This window comes from Ambystoma mexicanum, chromosome 7q, assembly GCF_040938575.1.
Source record: "Ambystoma mexicanum isolate Mex_15411 chromosome 7q, UKY_AmexF1_1, whole genome shotgun sequence".
NCBI classification, from domain to species: Eukaryota; Metazoa; Chordata; class Amphibia; order Caudata; family Ambystomatidae; genus Ambystoma; species Ambystoma mexicanum.
The window spans coordinates 611899845-611914563 of record NC_090941.1 but is presented as its reverse complement, the minus strand read 5'-3'; the positions used below and the strand labels follow the sequence as shown (position 1 = coordinate 611914563).

Sequence of the window (14719 nt, the reverse complement as noted above, 5' to 3'; positions counted from 1 at the left end):
TTGAAAATAAAGTCCATGCAAAACATCGACAGATAATGGAACAAAGGGATTTCTTTGAAAAAAGACAACAGATAAAACAAAGGAATGGAGGCTGGGAGATCACACAAACTTACCAAAGTGATTCTCACATACAATGCATTCAGATGTTTCATTGCACCGCACAAAGTCACGTGCCCCTCCACATAAATGCATTGTTCAGTCTAAGGTAAGGATTGTGGACATGTGGGCGTAAAATGACAGTATATATACATATATATATATATATATAGGCATAATCTGGCAGAGAGGTTTCAATGCCAGGGTGCTGTTGACCCTTTAACTGTTTGTTGGCCGACCATCAATGATTACAGGGCCTCTGCGGGGACTCTTATATACTGTCCTTTTAACTGCAGGGGAAACTGATACTGCGCATGTACGATGGTTAGAAAGCTGGCAAATTTGGTGTGGATAATGGGTGAAGGAAGGGAATGAGGGGGTGGTACCTCCGTCACGGTTAGAATGGAACTGATAAAGCAGAATATGGACTGGATAACAAATCAAAAGCATGTTTATCCACCGAAGGGACTGGGGAATGGAGACTGCCAGCACGTTGCCATGGAAACACTGACTGTGGGCACTGCACCATCTCATACCTTATCCAATACATTGCTGGTTGCTGGTAGTAGTCCAAAGACCCTGATCGCTTGATGGTAAACCCGTGGTCCAGCTGAGCAGAGAGAAATGGGGCAACTCAGTGGATCGGCATTGTGCTAGAGAACCAAGATTCCATTGCAAGCTGTCACTCCTTCAGAGCATAGTCACTCTCGGCAACGTCACAAGCTACTCACACCTTGCATCCTACTGCTGTACATTAAACATTGCACACGATGCTTCCCACCAAGTTGTCTGCATTCGGTAGGCAGTGCCAGATTAAACCCTCGGGAGGCCCGTAGGCAGTTGAAATGTCAGACCCAACCCTCGCAAATTATCTCCTAGTATGTTTTTCATTTTCTGCATCGTTGTGTTTTGATGTGTTGTCATGGGGCCCCTAAAAGGAGTGGGGCCCATAGGCCGGTGCCTACTTGGCCTAATGGATAATCTGCCACTGTTGGTAGGCTATGAAATGGCCCAGTAGCACTGTTACTGAATTTCTCCAGGGGCCATTCCAGGTGACTAGTTACGAATCGTTTCTACAGAATACAGTCGCCGACATCTTGGCTTCTGGGCCATGGCTGCACTGATATGGAGAAAGTACCAGCAGATCCACTTGCATCTTGGAATTGGTTATAAGGGCATAATGCTGTTTATTGGTTTCAGCATTTATTGTTATTTACCCAGTAACATTGTTTTCGGATGCTCATACTGTATTTAGTTCGCAGTTGAAAAATAAACAAAACTCCTATGATGCAACTGGATCCAGTAGAACTAATTTGTAACTGCTAGTCTGGTGGAACGGAGTGGATGAGCATGAGCTCAAGAGTTACAAGGGTGGCAATGTTTTGGTCAGTACCTTTGGATGCCAGGCGTGTACCTCCACATGTACTTATAATAAACAGTATCTGTCATATGACATTTCCACTTTCATTAAACTCATTGAGGAACAAGTCAGTGATCAAGCTTTGACAGCACTGGTCACTTTGCAGAATCCATTGGCTGCCGTTATGGCTTGGGTGCTCATTGTTGGTTATTGATGTAATCAAGGGGTCTGCAACCTGTGGATCTCCAGATGTGTTCGGCTACGGCTCCCATGATCCCTGGCCATTGAATATGCTGGTTATGGCTGATGGGAGTTGTAGTCCAAAACATCTGGCGAGCCAAAAGTTGCAGGACCCGGAATCTGTGATGAAACATAATATGTTTTCCTTGGCTATTGGCATAAGGGAAAAGTGGAGGTGCATAGAATGCATCTGAAAATTAATGTTATATTCCAGGTACTGTATAAAGATGAGTCTGGGCAAAGGCAGGGATCTGCTACCTGCGGCTCGCTAGATGTTTAGACTATGAACCCCACGATCCCTCCCCATTGAATATGCTGGGTAGGGATGATGGGAGCTGAAGTCAAAAACATCTGAAAAGTCAAAGGTTGCAGACCATGGCATAGAGTCCCTACAATAGGTTAGGGTACCATTGCTTAAAAGCATGCGATGTATGGATGGAACACATTATTCTTCCTGCTGACATGGAAAAGGAAGGCATAGATTTAACACAAACTCAAGTAGGGCATTTAAATTACTCCAGAGCAAGTATTGCTTTGCTTTCAGTGTCTGTCACCCAGGCCTTTTCACTTACCTGTTATTTGTAAACGTATGCATGATGCATAGATGTGCTTCCTTTAAGGGTTACATATGGGCTGCTTCTGCTTTCCTCACTTGTGAAACAGTCGCCTTTCTCAATTTATTTAACAAAACCCTGTCTATAAATGTGTGAAGAAATGCCATTTTATTTTAGCAAGTTGTCTATGCTGTGTACTAATTGATCAATCCTTCTCTATGCGATACTATGCTTCCTTGCCAGGTAACGCAAGGTGTCACATTGATTGTTAGGTTGATCTTGGCAGCGCTGTAGTAGAGCTAAAGACTCATGCATTGCTAATAAGGCACCAATGACAAGGACACTAAATAGTTTGCTTTATTCACTGATCGGGTTTAAAGGAAACTTACTGTAGCTATGTCCAGTCTACTTGATTGCTCAGAATGCAGGCAATTAGCGCGGATATTGTGCTCGATTTCAGGAAATCTGAGGAGCTTGGCTCAACCCCCAACGCTTTGGGTCAACCACTTGGGCCTCACACCTGCTCCTCTCCGGGCCATTATGAAAAGAGCAAGGGGGGAGTTGTTTATTTGCTATGTTATATTATCCAATATTTATACTTCACCCATCACCATCGTAGGCGTATCACAGCGCCTGGCCTTGACCGAAAAGGTGGCATATTATGACCCTGCCTGGGTGTCCCCAGACATTAATCTGTGAAAAGAAGGGGAGGTTTGGGGAGGAGGCGATAGGAAAGAGAAACTAGAGAACAGAATGCCCAAAAAATAGAGAGGAAAAACAATTGGGATGAGCGGGAGGAGATATGGTTGTGGTTGCATGATGGACTTGAGAGGTGCTCAAGCGGGCCATAGTGAAGGAACATCACCTCTCTTTTTGTTTCCAGGTCAGACATCTTTTATGGTTTCTTAATAAAGAAAACTTGTTTGTGGCCCACACCCGAACGTTTGGGCACAATGACTTTCCCTTTTTCAGAATAAAAGCACCCAGATGTATGACCCGGGTGCTAATAACATAACTCCCAACTCACACTTGTTTGGGTGGGGTCGCTCAACATAAACACCATAGTCAGCTCACACACGCAAGGTCAACACCCATCCATAGACTTCAACGGCCACTGGCCTGCCAAAAACAACATCTTCTGATTTTCTCTGCGTAGCAAATGAAAAGGGTGATACGGTTATATGTGATTTCATCACTGGTAATAACATCTAGGGATAAACAATATTTTTTTTAACCCACTAAAAACCCTTCGTGACATATTTTGGGACTGGTGCAATTATATAAAAAAACTCCAGTCCTAGAATATTTGGAGAAAGTCTTGGATAGTGGCTTAAAACAAATATCGTTTCCCCGTCCATGTTTATTTCCAGTGATTAAATCACTGGGTTCCCTTAAAACGTGCCAGAGCAGACCAGATGTTAAAGACACCAGATATCTTGGACCCTGGTCTCTGGGCATTTAACATGTCAGGTATTGCCTGATTAGATGTTAATTGTAATTGTTTATTTGCACAGCACTTATACACACGTGAAGTGCTTCAAAGCGCTTCAAGGTGGGAAGGGAGCAAAGGAGAACCAGCAGTCATTCTTATGCCTTGAAATTTCCAAATGATCTAACAAAGTAAATAGCGTACTAGGCCTGATGGCATTTCACCTAGTGCAAGTGCTTGAAGTGTTTCAGGCGCAACCAGATAAGGGAGGGGAGACAAAGGGGGGACAGGACAGAACTAACTAGGCCTAGTAAATTCAGCTCATACAAGAGTACAGACAAAGGTGCAGGGGGGGGGGGAACTCCGCCTAGTCGAGCAGGGCCCTGGGTTAAGTGCAGAGATGTTACCTCTCTCATGGAACATATGCTGAAGTGCAGTAGGGGCTTCCCCTCTCATGGAACGAAAGTCAAAGTATTTGCTGAGAGGTGATATGAACAGCAGAGCCTCGCGTCACATTCAATTGGATAAAGTATAGAAAATGTCGTAGAAGGAAAGGTTTTTCCCCTTGTGTTTGTTACTTTAATAACAAAAACACATAGGTCTGGCTTGTGGCAGGTGGGAAACATGCTCCTCATCAGTCACTTTCTTTCTAAATCACATCGTGGTTCCTAGACTGCACTTCGGTTGCTGACTCTTCTCAGCTGGGTTGTTTTAATGTAAATATAATGTCTGTATTAATGCGCTAAGAAACTGCACTATTGCCTCCCAGTGGCAAGCTATTGTATCGCAGCTACGGTGTCCTGCGACACACTGCTCCCTCTGTGTCCAACTTCGTTTGAATAACTGCTCACTCGCCCGTCTCGCCTTTAATGTGTTTCCAGTGTGTGATAAGGGTAGTTGAAACAACGAGTGAAGTCGTTCTCCCAGCAAACAAAATTGCTTGTGAAATGGTGTTTTCTTTTCTTCTGCTTCCTACCAGGGAAAGGGTACATTGTGATCATCTTTCATTTCTAGTACAGTCGGGAAGACTGAAATGGTATATGGGCGCCATCTAGTGGAAAATAAGTGACTTACGCAAGAGAGGAGGCGAAAAATAAATGTTGATGCAGCTGGAACAGGTTTCTAGATTTTATTAGCGTGCATATGTTGATTCGCAGGGCAGTTTCTAGCCAACTTAGTGGCCAGGGCGAAGCACCAGAACACCCACCCCCCATGCCTCCTACTGGCACACATCACTCCCAAACTACACCTCTGTCGTGCAACAAATCCCTCCTCAATATGAATAAATAATTGCTAAATAAATTAAGCTGGTTTAATTACATTGTAATTAAAGTAGTTTATAGAAGAATTCTAATGTGAAAACACAGCTGTTGCTGCCCAAGTAAATGGTTTTTCTGTCACCTGCTCTTAGGGAAGGCCTTGCCTGAATGCAGTTTCAAACTGTCTGTACTGGCACACTGCGGTGTGAACAGCCTACCGGGGTCTGAGTACCCACTGACCTGGCCCTGTGTTGCAGGTGTTCTGTTCGTACCACCTCACTTGTATTTTGTAAGGGACAATTCTAGACTAACCGTATGAAATATTTTTTGATAGAAGGTTATCATTCCAAGATGGACAGTCTGGTACACTCTTATTGTGCTATTTCAAAATACCTAGAGTCTGAGAGTGGGAAGGGGACAAATAGCACCAATGAGGATTCATGTATGCTTTGCATTAAATGATAGAGCATGTTATGACTATAACAGTGATCAGAGATCTCTACATCTGATAACCAAGTCTGTGACAAAACGATTGTATGTGTGAATCTCTAAATTCATAACTGATGCAGGGCTTGGTGCTCACATGACGGTTCGCAATACCCTAACATTACAATGTTTATAACCAAGAGCCATACATGCTGATTTGGTCAGCTTATGTTTTTGGATGCAAGTATAAAATGGCTGCAAATCAGCCACTCAAATGGGGTACAAGTGTTCTTTCGCTTATTGTTTCTGAATACCTTTAGAGGAGAGAGGGCTAGGTCTAAGTGTGGGCATGCCCAACCCCAATACAGAAACATCTATAGGGAATTATATCTACATACAGGGCAGGATAATGCATAAGAAAGACCCAATAAACAATGCACAGAAAGGGAACACAGAAAGGATTGTACCTTTTTCAAACTTTAGCCTGACCTGTAATAAGCTGATGAAGCATTTTAAACAAAACCGGCTTCTAATGCATGGTAAAGGTCCACAGTTCCTCAGCCACTACCTCCTCACTATTACACAGGCCTCAGGAGTTATTTTGGCAAAATAAGCAGGCCCATGATTTATCTAACAGAGCTGGCATTAGCATCTCTTATTAGTGCTGGCCTTCAGCTGGTGAAACCCATGGTGTAGCAGTGTAGAAAGGGGGTTTGGCCTAGTGGATTTACAATTTGAGGCAACTTCTTTGATTTCTTTATGTGTTTAATGTGGGCACAGTATGGAATGCTCGTCAGAGTGACATACACAAAACATTCCAGTGTGCTCTTGTATGGACATTGGGCACATCAGACAAAAACAGGTATATGTGCTGTTAGATAACAGAGCACCACATAGAGGCCATTAACCAACTGGATGGCGACTTGTATAGCTCACAAATCATAGCTGCACACATATCACTGCATTGATTTTCCATGGACTCATGTCTGCACGGTGACAGTCAATGAACTCTACTTTCCTAATGCATGTGCCAAGTGACATTGAGCTGCCATCGGGTGTGTGAGCTAGGCAGTGGCTGGCTTGATTAGACAATTAAAATACCTTTGATGCTGAGCAGATGCATTTAGTCCATGTCCCAAAGCAGCCACCAGAATACTTAAGCAAGAAAATTAGAGTCAACCTTCCCAGGGATAATTTAAAAAGTAATATATTTTTTTTAAAAAAAACGTTTTAGTGTGTCAAATAAAGAGACATGAAAATAAAGAAATTTTTTTAAACTTTTCTGTGTGGCGCGTTAATTCTCTTTGAAGACTACATAGGTTTGGTCAGCAGATACTTGTGCTACATGTTCACTTCTTAGCACTGAAATGTTAATCACATACTGTGTAAAAACAATGGCTTATTAAGTGAGCCAAATTTTAAATTGCCCCACTTGAAAGGTGGTCAGCACAAAGAGTGAGGTCACCGGGTGCGTGACTCCAGTGCATGTTACATGCTGCTTTTGGCATATGCATTCCTTTGTTTGCATATTCCAAAGCATCACAGTCATCTACAAGTAGGCAGAGGGCATCGCAGAGGACCGCTCACTGGCAGAGCAGAGTGCTGTTGTCCAGCAAGCTCAGAAGCAGCTTTCTGGGTGGGCCCCTGCTGAGCTATTTAGCTCTGCGCCCCTGTCCGTCGCCCGCTCCGCCCGGGCCAAGAAACGGGGCTGGAGATTCGTACAGCCATTTAAAATTGCATTTATAATAAACAAAGTGGGAGGCATTGCCCTTCGCCATGTTCATCGTTCTGATATATTCAGCCTGTTTCCATGCTTTTTAAAATCAGATATTATTTCTGAAATCAATGAAGACGTATAATGTCGTCTGACAAAGCACTACTAGTCCCAGCCAGTAGGCCTAATTCCCTGTCTTGACAGCTACTGCCTGGGCTCCATTGCTTCCCTGGGAAGCAAAGCTCAACTTCACCCGTGCATGTCTCTGACAGGTTGCTTTCCGTGTTCTGTGTTTGATGTATTCATTTCTGCTGGGAGGTTGGTTCACTGAGCATCCTCTTACACTTTCCTTGAACGCACATGTTGCAATAGACTCAGCTATTCCAGAAACAACTTTGTTAGCAGTATTCTGGAAATAGACACGGCTGGGGCAGGACCTTTCTTTAATCACCTCTCCCACTTGCATACAATACAGGAACTGACGTTCCTTCTCCAAAGCCCAACTCTTCCCTTTCCTCCCTCTTCCCGCATGGTGTTCCTCTGGGTCTTAAAGGCACAAGGTTGCATAACAATGCAAAGCAGTGATGTATGAGATAGGATGGAAACAATGCGTTAACTAGATTCCGCTAAAATGTGGGGACTAAAATGGGAATACGTTTGCTAAAAATTGCAATAACCAGTTATATTTGGAGATTATAATGAAAGTGATGCTTTAGTGTCTATGCTTGAAAACATTTCTGACAGCCACCTATGTGTCGTTTTACCCAGCTTCAGATTAATGGGGCAATTTGGGCTGCACGTGGACTTGTCCGACTTTCAGGAAGATGCGGCTCACTACAAAAGTGAACTGGTCTTTTCAAAGAGCTTGTTCACTCGAACAGACACGAGCGCTTTTAAAAGCAAGCTTGAATGGCGCCAGAGTCTGGCGTCTAGTGCGCTTCACGTTGACTTGATAACTTTGAATTGACCTGACGGCTCCTTTAGAAGAAGGCAGCCAAACGACTAAGTCCTACGTGAACTTTGAACTGCTGCTGTTTTGAGCACAGAGCATTCGCCCTTTCCTCTCGGCTGGAGAGGTTGGGGCACTGGAACTACCAAGACCTGTTCTTCACAGGTCACAAGGCACTGGTCTCCAGCAGAATCAATTTACATGAGTAGAACAATGAAGCAGGGCACACTCTTCATTGCTTCCGTGTTTTCTTGCAAGGATGAAAACTTATTTCGTCTGAGACCTGACCACAAAGATGTTTAGTGTTAGTGACAGTTAGCTGGGTATTTCAACAAAATCCCATACAACTAATTAGTGGCATTGAGCTGGTGTGTTGCCCAGTGGCAACCTCCCTGAAATGTGGTCCTGCTTCCATGTCTACTGCACTCCCGTTGCGGTTAAAATGACATATGATTGCCTTAATTAACTGATCACCAAATCTAATAGTCCATTTCCTCCCATGAAACGTTTGTGCTCTGATGCATTCTGGGGAGCGAGTCGCCATTGTTGTCCCTTCCTGTCAGCAGACTAAAGGAAACAATGACATAATGGAGGGTGGAAACTCTACCCTTGCCCTCTCCCTGGCTCTCCATAAGGCCACACGCCCTGCACTTTGAGCTATCAAACTTTCATGATCTGAATGACACAAGGGCTAGTAAGATTGTTTGTTTTATCCTCCCTCAGTCTTCCCTCCCTTGTCTTGTCGCGCCTAGAATATGGTGGCCAGATTTAAAAAGTAAAAAACTGGGACAAGGCAACTAACATAAAGGTAGGACTAACCCTTGAAAGTAGCTGTCAAGGCACTACACTTCAGTAGCATTTGGAGGAAAAGGGGGTTTAAGTTTTACTGTTCAAATAAACACGTATTACAATTAATTCATCACAAACTACCACTATCTTAAGTTGTAAAATGCAGCATTTCTTCTGTGCGAGATTGTGCATTCCTGCCTTCCAGCTATGAAGACCTACTACAAAAAACCAGGAGCACTGCAGTTTCCAATGATATGATATGATATGGCATTTATAACGCGCCTATACACAAGTGTTTCGAGGTGCGACGAGGCAAGGGAGGGGGAACAGAGGGAAGACAGACAACGATCTTACTAGGTCAGGTGTCATTCAGATCGCGCAAGTGCATGGGAAAGGGGAAAAGGGAAAAGTGCGTGAAGGAAGGGAGAGGGGAAAGTGCAGTACATGGGTAATAGAATAAATAGGATAATATAACTGCCAGATGGTGGCAAGTGCAGGTAAGAGCAGACATAAGTGCTGGTAGGGGGACTGTAGGGATACAGAACAACAGTCCTCAGGTGCGGTTGCCAGGGAGGTAGTGCAGGTGTGCAATTGGCGGGGCCTGGGCCCGAGATCAGAAAGGGTGGCCAGGTAACCAGTGCAGTTTCAACCAGGAATTCAGCAGGGGACAGGGGAAGAGAAAGCAGAAGCATAGAGGAATGTTTTGAGGTGCTTCCAGAACCGGAGATGGTTTTCCTCAAGTTTCAGGGAGACAGGAAGGCTGTTCCAGAGGGAGGCCCCTGCCGAAGAGAGAGATCTACCACCAACTCGATGCTTGGAGAAGCGACTGACCCTGAAGGAGTTGGAGGTGGATGAGCGAAGAGCTCGAGAAGGAAGATATTTGGGAAGAGAGAGTTGAAGGTATTGCGGCCACAGGCCCCAAAAGGCCTTGTGGACAATGCAGAGGGTTTTGAACTTAATCCTTACAGCCACTGGGAGCCAGTGCAGAGATTTCAGTCCTGGAGAGATACGATCCCTGGGCTTGAGGCCAAGGACAAGTCTCGCAGTCCTGTTCTGGATGAGATGCAGAGGGCGGAGAGTAGAGGCAGACAGATTTAGATAGAGGCTTTTACAATAGACCAGTCTAGAGAGAACCAGGGCTCTGGAGACAGTGAGCTTCTGGGGGAAGTAGAGGAAAGGAAGACTACCTCTGAGGAGGTGTAGCTGGTAGTGTGACTTCTTAGAGATGTCAGAGATGTGAGGAGAGAATGAGAGGGTGGAGTCGAAGATGACCCCGAGGTTTTTAGCCTTACAGGTGGGAACAGGAAGAGGGCCAAGAGGGGCCAGCCAGAGAGCTGCAGGAAAGGAGGGAGTGGGTGTGTCAATGAGTAAAATCTCAGTCTTACTGGCATTAAGGCAAAGGTCACTGGCGGCACATCATTCCCGGGGTGCGGACAGACAGTCAGTGATGAGGGAAGGAGAGGAGGAGGCCGAGGATAGCATGAAAATGAGCTGGATCTCATCCGCATAGCACTGAAAATTGGGGCATTGGGAACATAACCTTGAGTAAGGGGGACAGAACACTAAATTCCGGGACACTCCCGGCAAAACCAGGATGTTTGGTCACCGTAGCCTAGAATGACTTGTGTACGGACGCGTTATAAATGACTTATCATATCATATCATACCCTTAAATACACGGCCTGCTTCCATGCAGTAAGGCTTTCATTTTCTTTGCCCTGACCTAAAACAAAAGGCCGTCTCACTTTGGCATTTCAGGGATGTGAAAACCTGCAAAAGGCAATTCCCGGAACTACAGAGCACACACAAACGGCGCTCGGAAGAATTGGAGTGGACAAAAGTGTTTTCAAATTGGACATTAGAACATTACAAATGAAAGTCATAATTTATCAGTAGTTTTAAATGTTTCCTATTTTCCGCACTGCTACCATTTGCTGACAGCAGAATAATTTAATTAGACCAGTCTACCTAGAAAGTGCTATAAGCACACCTGTAGGCATCAATGCGTACAACCTGGCCACATCACAGTTATCTCACTGATCACGATTAATTGTGCTTCCCAGGGAAGAGGTAGGAGAAAAGCTTAAAGCGCTAACTCGACTGCCTTGGCGATGGGGTGAATGGGAACCCAAACAGGTCCTGGAAATTATTTTCAAAGTGGGCCCATATTACACATTTCCAGGAAGCCCAACCCTTTTGCCATGAGAACATTTGGAAATGACATAGGTTACCACACAGAAGGGGCCCGGGGTACAGAGGCCTACCGGGAAATCTCCAGAGTTCCCTATAGGCCAGTCCACCCCTGGTCTGGAGCCTAATGATGCAGCTGTAGAAGGAATGACCCTTGCTAGGTCAATACACATATTTGCATTTTCTGGGTAAGTTGAATACAGATGTCTTTATAATATTGTAAAACTTGGAAATGTTCTGGATGATGCAAGGCCAGTTTTCCCCCAAAAATTCTAAATCGAGCTCTGAATTTGGGGGGCTGTGCCAATTTATGTTCGAAGGCAGTCCCTGACCCCTGTTCGCTTGGGGGTGTATCTATCTAGGCTCAAGCCTATTGCAGGGCTGGAAGAGGACATTTGGTCTGAGCCTGTTGATTCCGTGCAAGAGAGGGAGGAGCACGAGAATGTGCGGCCTTAAACAGAAGCTGCCATATCATCGTGGCCTCTTTGCCTTGTTCGAGTTCCACCCCATCCCGATCGACGCTGGATCCAGTGGTGGGCTGGCCTCTACTGAACTCTGGAGATTTCCCGGTAGGCCTCTTTTGTGTGGTAACCTATTTTATATCCAATTTTCCCCATAGGAAAAGGGTTGGGCTGGCTAAAAATGTGTTCTATGGGGTCACTTTGAAAATTACTTCCAGGGCCTCTTTTGGGTTCCAATCCACCCCTGGCTGGATCGATACATTTTTTAACCACCTTTTAACCATCCTCCCCACCCTGCAGTTGGGGGAACTGCATCTGGTTCTCTAAGCTGTTGCCTTTTGGGGTGAATTACGAAATGAAGGCTATGTAGGCTCGTGTATTTTAGGTTGGAGTTGGAATGTATTTTTGGGGGGACGTGTTTCTCTGTGCATTTGCTATAGCGCGTCTGGTGTGATTGCAGTTTGGGTCTGAGTAATTGATGGTTAAAATTGTCACTGTCAGCATATGCTGTGAGAAATGGCTGCTGGGATGGAAGACGGGAGTAGCACTGGCGAGAATTACTCGACACTGAAAAATGGGAGCCATGGGGTTGTGGGGGGGCGTATCTGAGCTGAAAAGATTTGGGGGACACACGGAAGCCTGGAATTGTTTCCTACAGGTGCTATGGCAGCTAGGACCTCAGAACTCTGTGAGCCTTAGACGCACCTCACCCCATTAACATTAAGCAAACCATAACCTAGCCAGTAACAAAGCAGACAATTGCTCACGCCCGAATTCAATCTCCTGTGTCATAAAAAAAGTCAGAAACTTAGAACGAAAATGGCATGGAACCTATGATTCAAGAATTCATAGGAAGCTAAAGCAACAACAACTATTTTAGAAAAAGGAAACAGTAAAGGCAAAATCACTTTTTTATGGCCAGAAAATGGAATGAGCCCTAAATTCAGCAATGGAACTATTTACAGTAGTGAACAAAATAAATAAAGGGCCCGAAATAATGTATATAGCCCCTGGTTGATCAACTAACCCAACATTGTGTACAGAAATCAGTGAAATCAGGAACGATCTAACTAAAGTAACCCCCAAACTGGACTGGCCTAAGTGAAGTTTGAATCGGTCCGGTCTTGCACCTCGGGGTGTGTTCGACTCTTTTACCGTATTAGATCAAGATTGCATCCTGCAGCTTCTATCATCCCCTGCCACCAAAAACAGCCGGTATCTTGTCTCCACTCTTTCCAGGCAATATGTGACACCTCTTCAACTCCTTTTGAACTACCAGAATCTTTCTCTCAACATGGAAACGTTTCAAACCTCTTCTTAAGAACCCTTTTTGGATCCTACGGATCCGGGAGACTTTTGACACATATCCCAGCTAGCATTTTTTCCAAGCACTAGAGTGGGGGTTAGTCCCACAAATCCAAGCATTTGTAGAAGGCTCTGGACTCCTGGGTATGGCTTAGTTTGGCTTCAGAACCTCATGCAACACATGGTTAGCCTTTAGCTGCGTCTCTTAGTGGATGTAATCCATCTCTATGTGGATTTCTTTGATTACACAGATGACCTCCAGATTCTAGTAGATCTAAACCAGTCTGATGACTCTCAGTCCGTTAAAGTGATTGCGGCTAACCAATGGAATTCCGTGCCCGTAGCACTGAGATCAGATCCCTCCCTTTGGCCCTTCTGCAAAGGCCTCAAAGCCTGGCTCTTCTGCCAAGGCAACTAGAAGCACAACAACCCTTCACTGAATGACCCACCGGCAGCATTCTAGTCCCCCTACCTAGCCCCATCTACTATGCCACAACCTGCATGTACTCCACCTTCTAAATGCTCTCATTTGATGTAACCGTTTCTATTATTTCTCAACGCTCATGCTATTTTCTTATGCAATCTACTACACAGCTCTGTCACATGCTGTAACTTAATGTAACCTACAACGATTGTAACCCAAGGTAATATGCTACTACGGTAACCGCCACTCTTATGTAACTACCGCCTAGATGCCTTCCGGGCTTGGTGCGCTTAACAAACGGCAAAATAAATAAATTAATAAAGTTTGAGAATGTCTGACCTCAATCAATAACTAGAAGGAAGGATTCAATCCAGATACAACTGAGATCATTGTTGTCAACGAGAGCCCCAGCCACTGGAATCCAGCTTTTTAGCCGAACACAGTCGGCCAATGTCCAGTGCCCAAACGTGAAGTAAAAAATATGGACATAATCTTTGATCATGAACTACTCTTTAAAATCAATTTGCTGCAGTCACTAAAACAGTTTTTTTTCCTTTATAGGAAAATGAAATATCTCCTTCCATTTCTACCCTTCACACGCCAGGGAGAGGTTATGAATGCATGTGTCAACTCACACCTGGACTTCAATAACAGCATTACACTAGGTCTTCCAAACTCTCTAATGACAAGGCTGCAAAGGATTAAGAACGCAAGAAAACAAGAACACATCCCTCCTGCCTGACTTTCTCTCCACTGGCTCCCGACTAAAAAAGGATAACCTTTAATAGTTTGAGCCTCGATTTTAAAAACCTTCATCAGCCAAACACCTCCCCCTTCTCAAATAAACTCGGGCCCCGTATTACACACCAATAGCCAAAATCAAAGCAGGAAAGATGCAAGACATTCCATCTTATTGGAAAGAAACACAGGACTGACGTTCATTTACAGCACAGGCTGCCCACAGGCACCCTGGCAATGGCACTCCCTCCCATCATGTCTGCGCAGATAGCTTAACTTACTGAACTTCCGTAAGCACCAAAAAAGTTTCTTTTTAATCTTACTTAATGGCTCTGCATTAAGACCAGACTCCCAATATCTCATCCTAACCACCCTGCCAGCATATCTTCAGGCGACTGCAGCGCTTAAGCAAAACTCCCCCAAAATAACATAATGGTTCCATGTCATTTCACTGACTGAAAACACTTCCAAGTAATTTCCATAGATGGTATTACTTAGAAAATGTTTTGAGGGAGTGGGGGGGGGGCGGTCCCCCATACTCCCCCTCCCCTCCACAGCCAGCCTCACCCCCCTCTCCACCTTACCGCAAAAATACATATATAATTTCGAAGTATTTCGAAGTAATAGCATTGAAGTAAATTACTTGGTAGTGTGTGTCGTCGGTAAAACCGTGGGCTACCTAACATGACATGACAAATGAAAGCGGCACTCGGCACATTGAGTTCATAGGGTGTCACTTCTGGTTTCACAGTGGGCCTGAAGGCAGGAAGTTCGGATTCACAACA

General features: G+C 44.7%; 1 protein-coding gene across 5 annotated transcripts in view; it reads right to left on the bottom strand.

The window, feature by feature from the left end:
- Positions 1–14719, bottom strand: part of DCLK1 (doublecortin like kinase 1) — a 1453755-nt gene that overhangs the window by 32671 nt on the left and 1406365 nt on the right. For 2 of the 5 annotated variants that reach the window (XM_069640762.1, XM_069640766.1), the window contains one exon: positions 633–706. The exons of the other annotated variants lie outside the window; for them this stretch is intronic. In XM_069640762.1, the coding sequence (XP_069496863.1) occupies positions 633–706 (74 nt within the window). The remainder of the gene's footprint in view (positions 1–632; positions 707–14719) is intronic. 5 annotated transcript variants of the gene reach the window in all.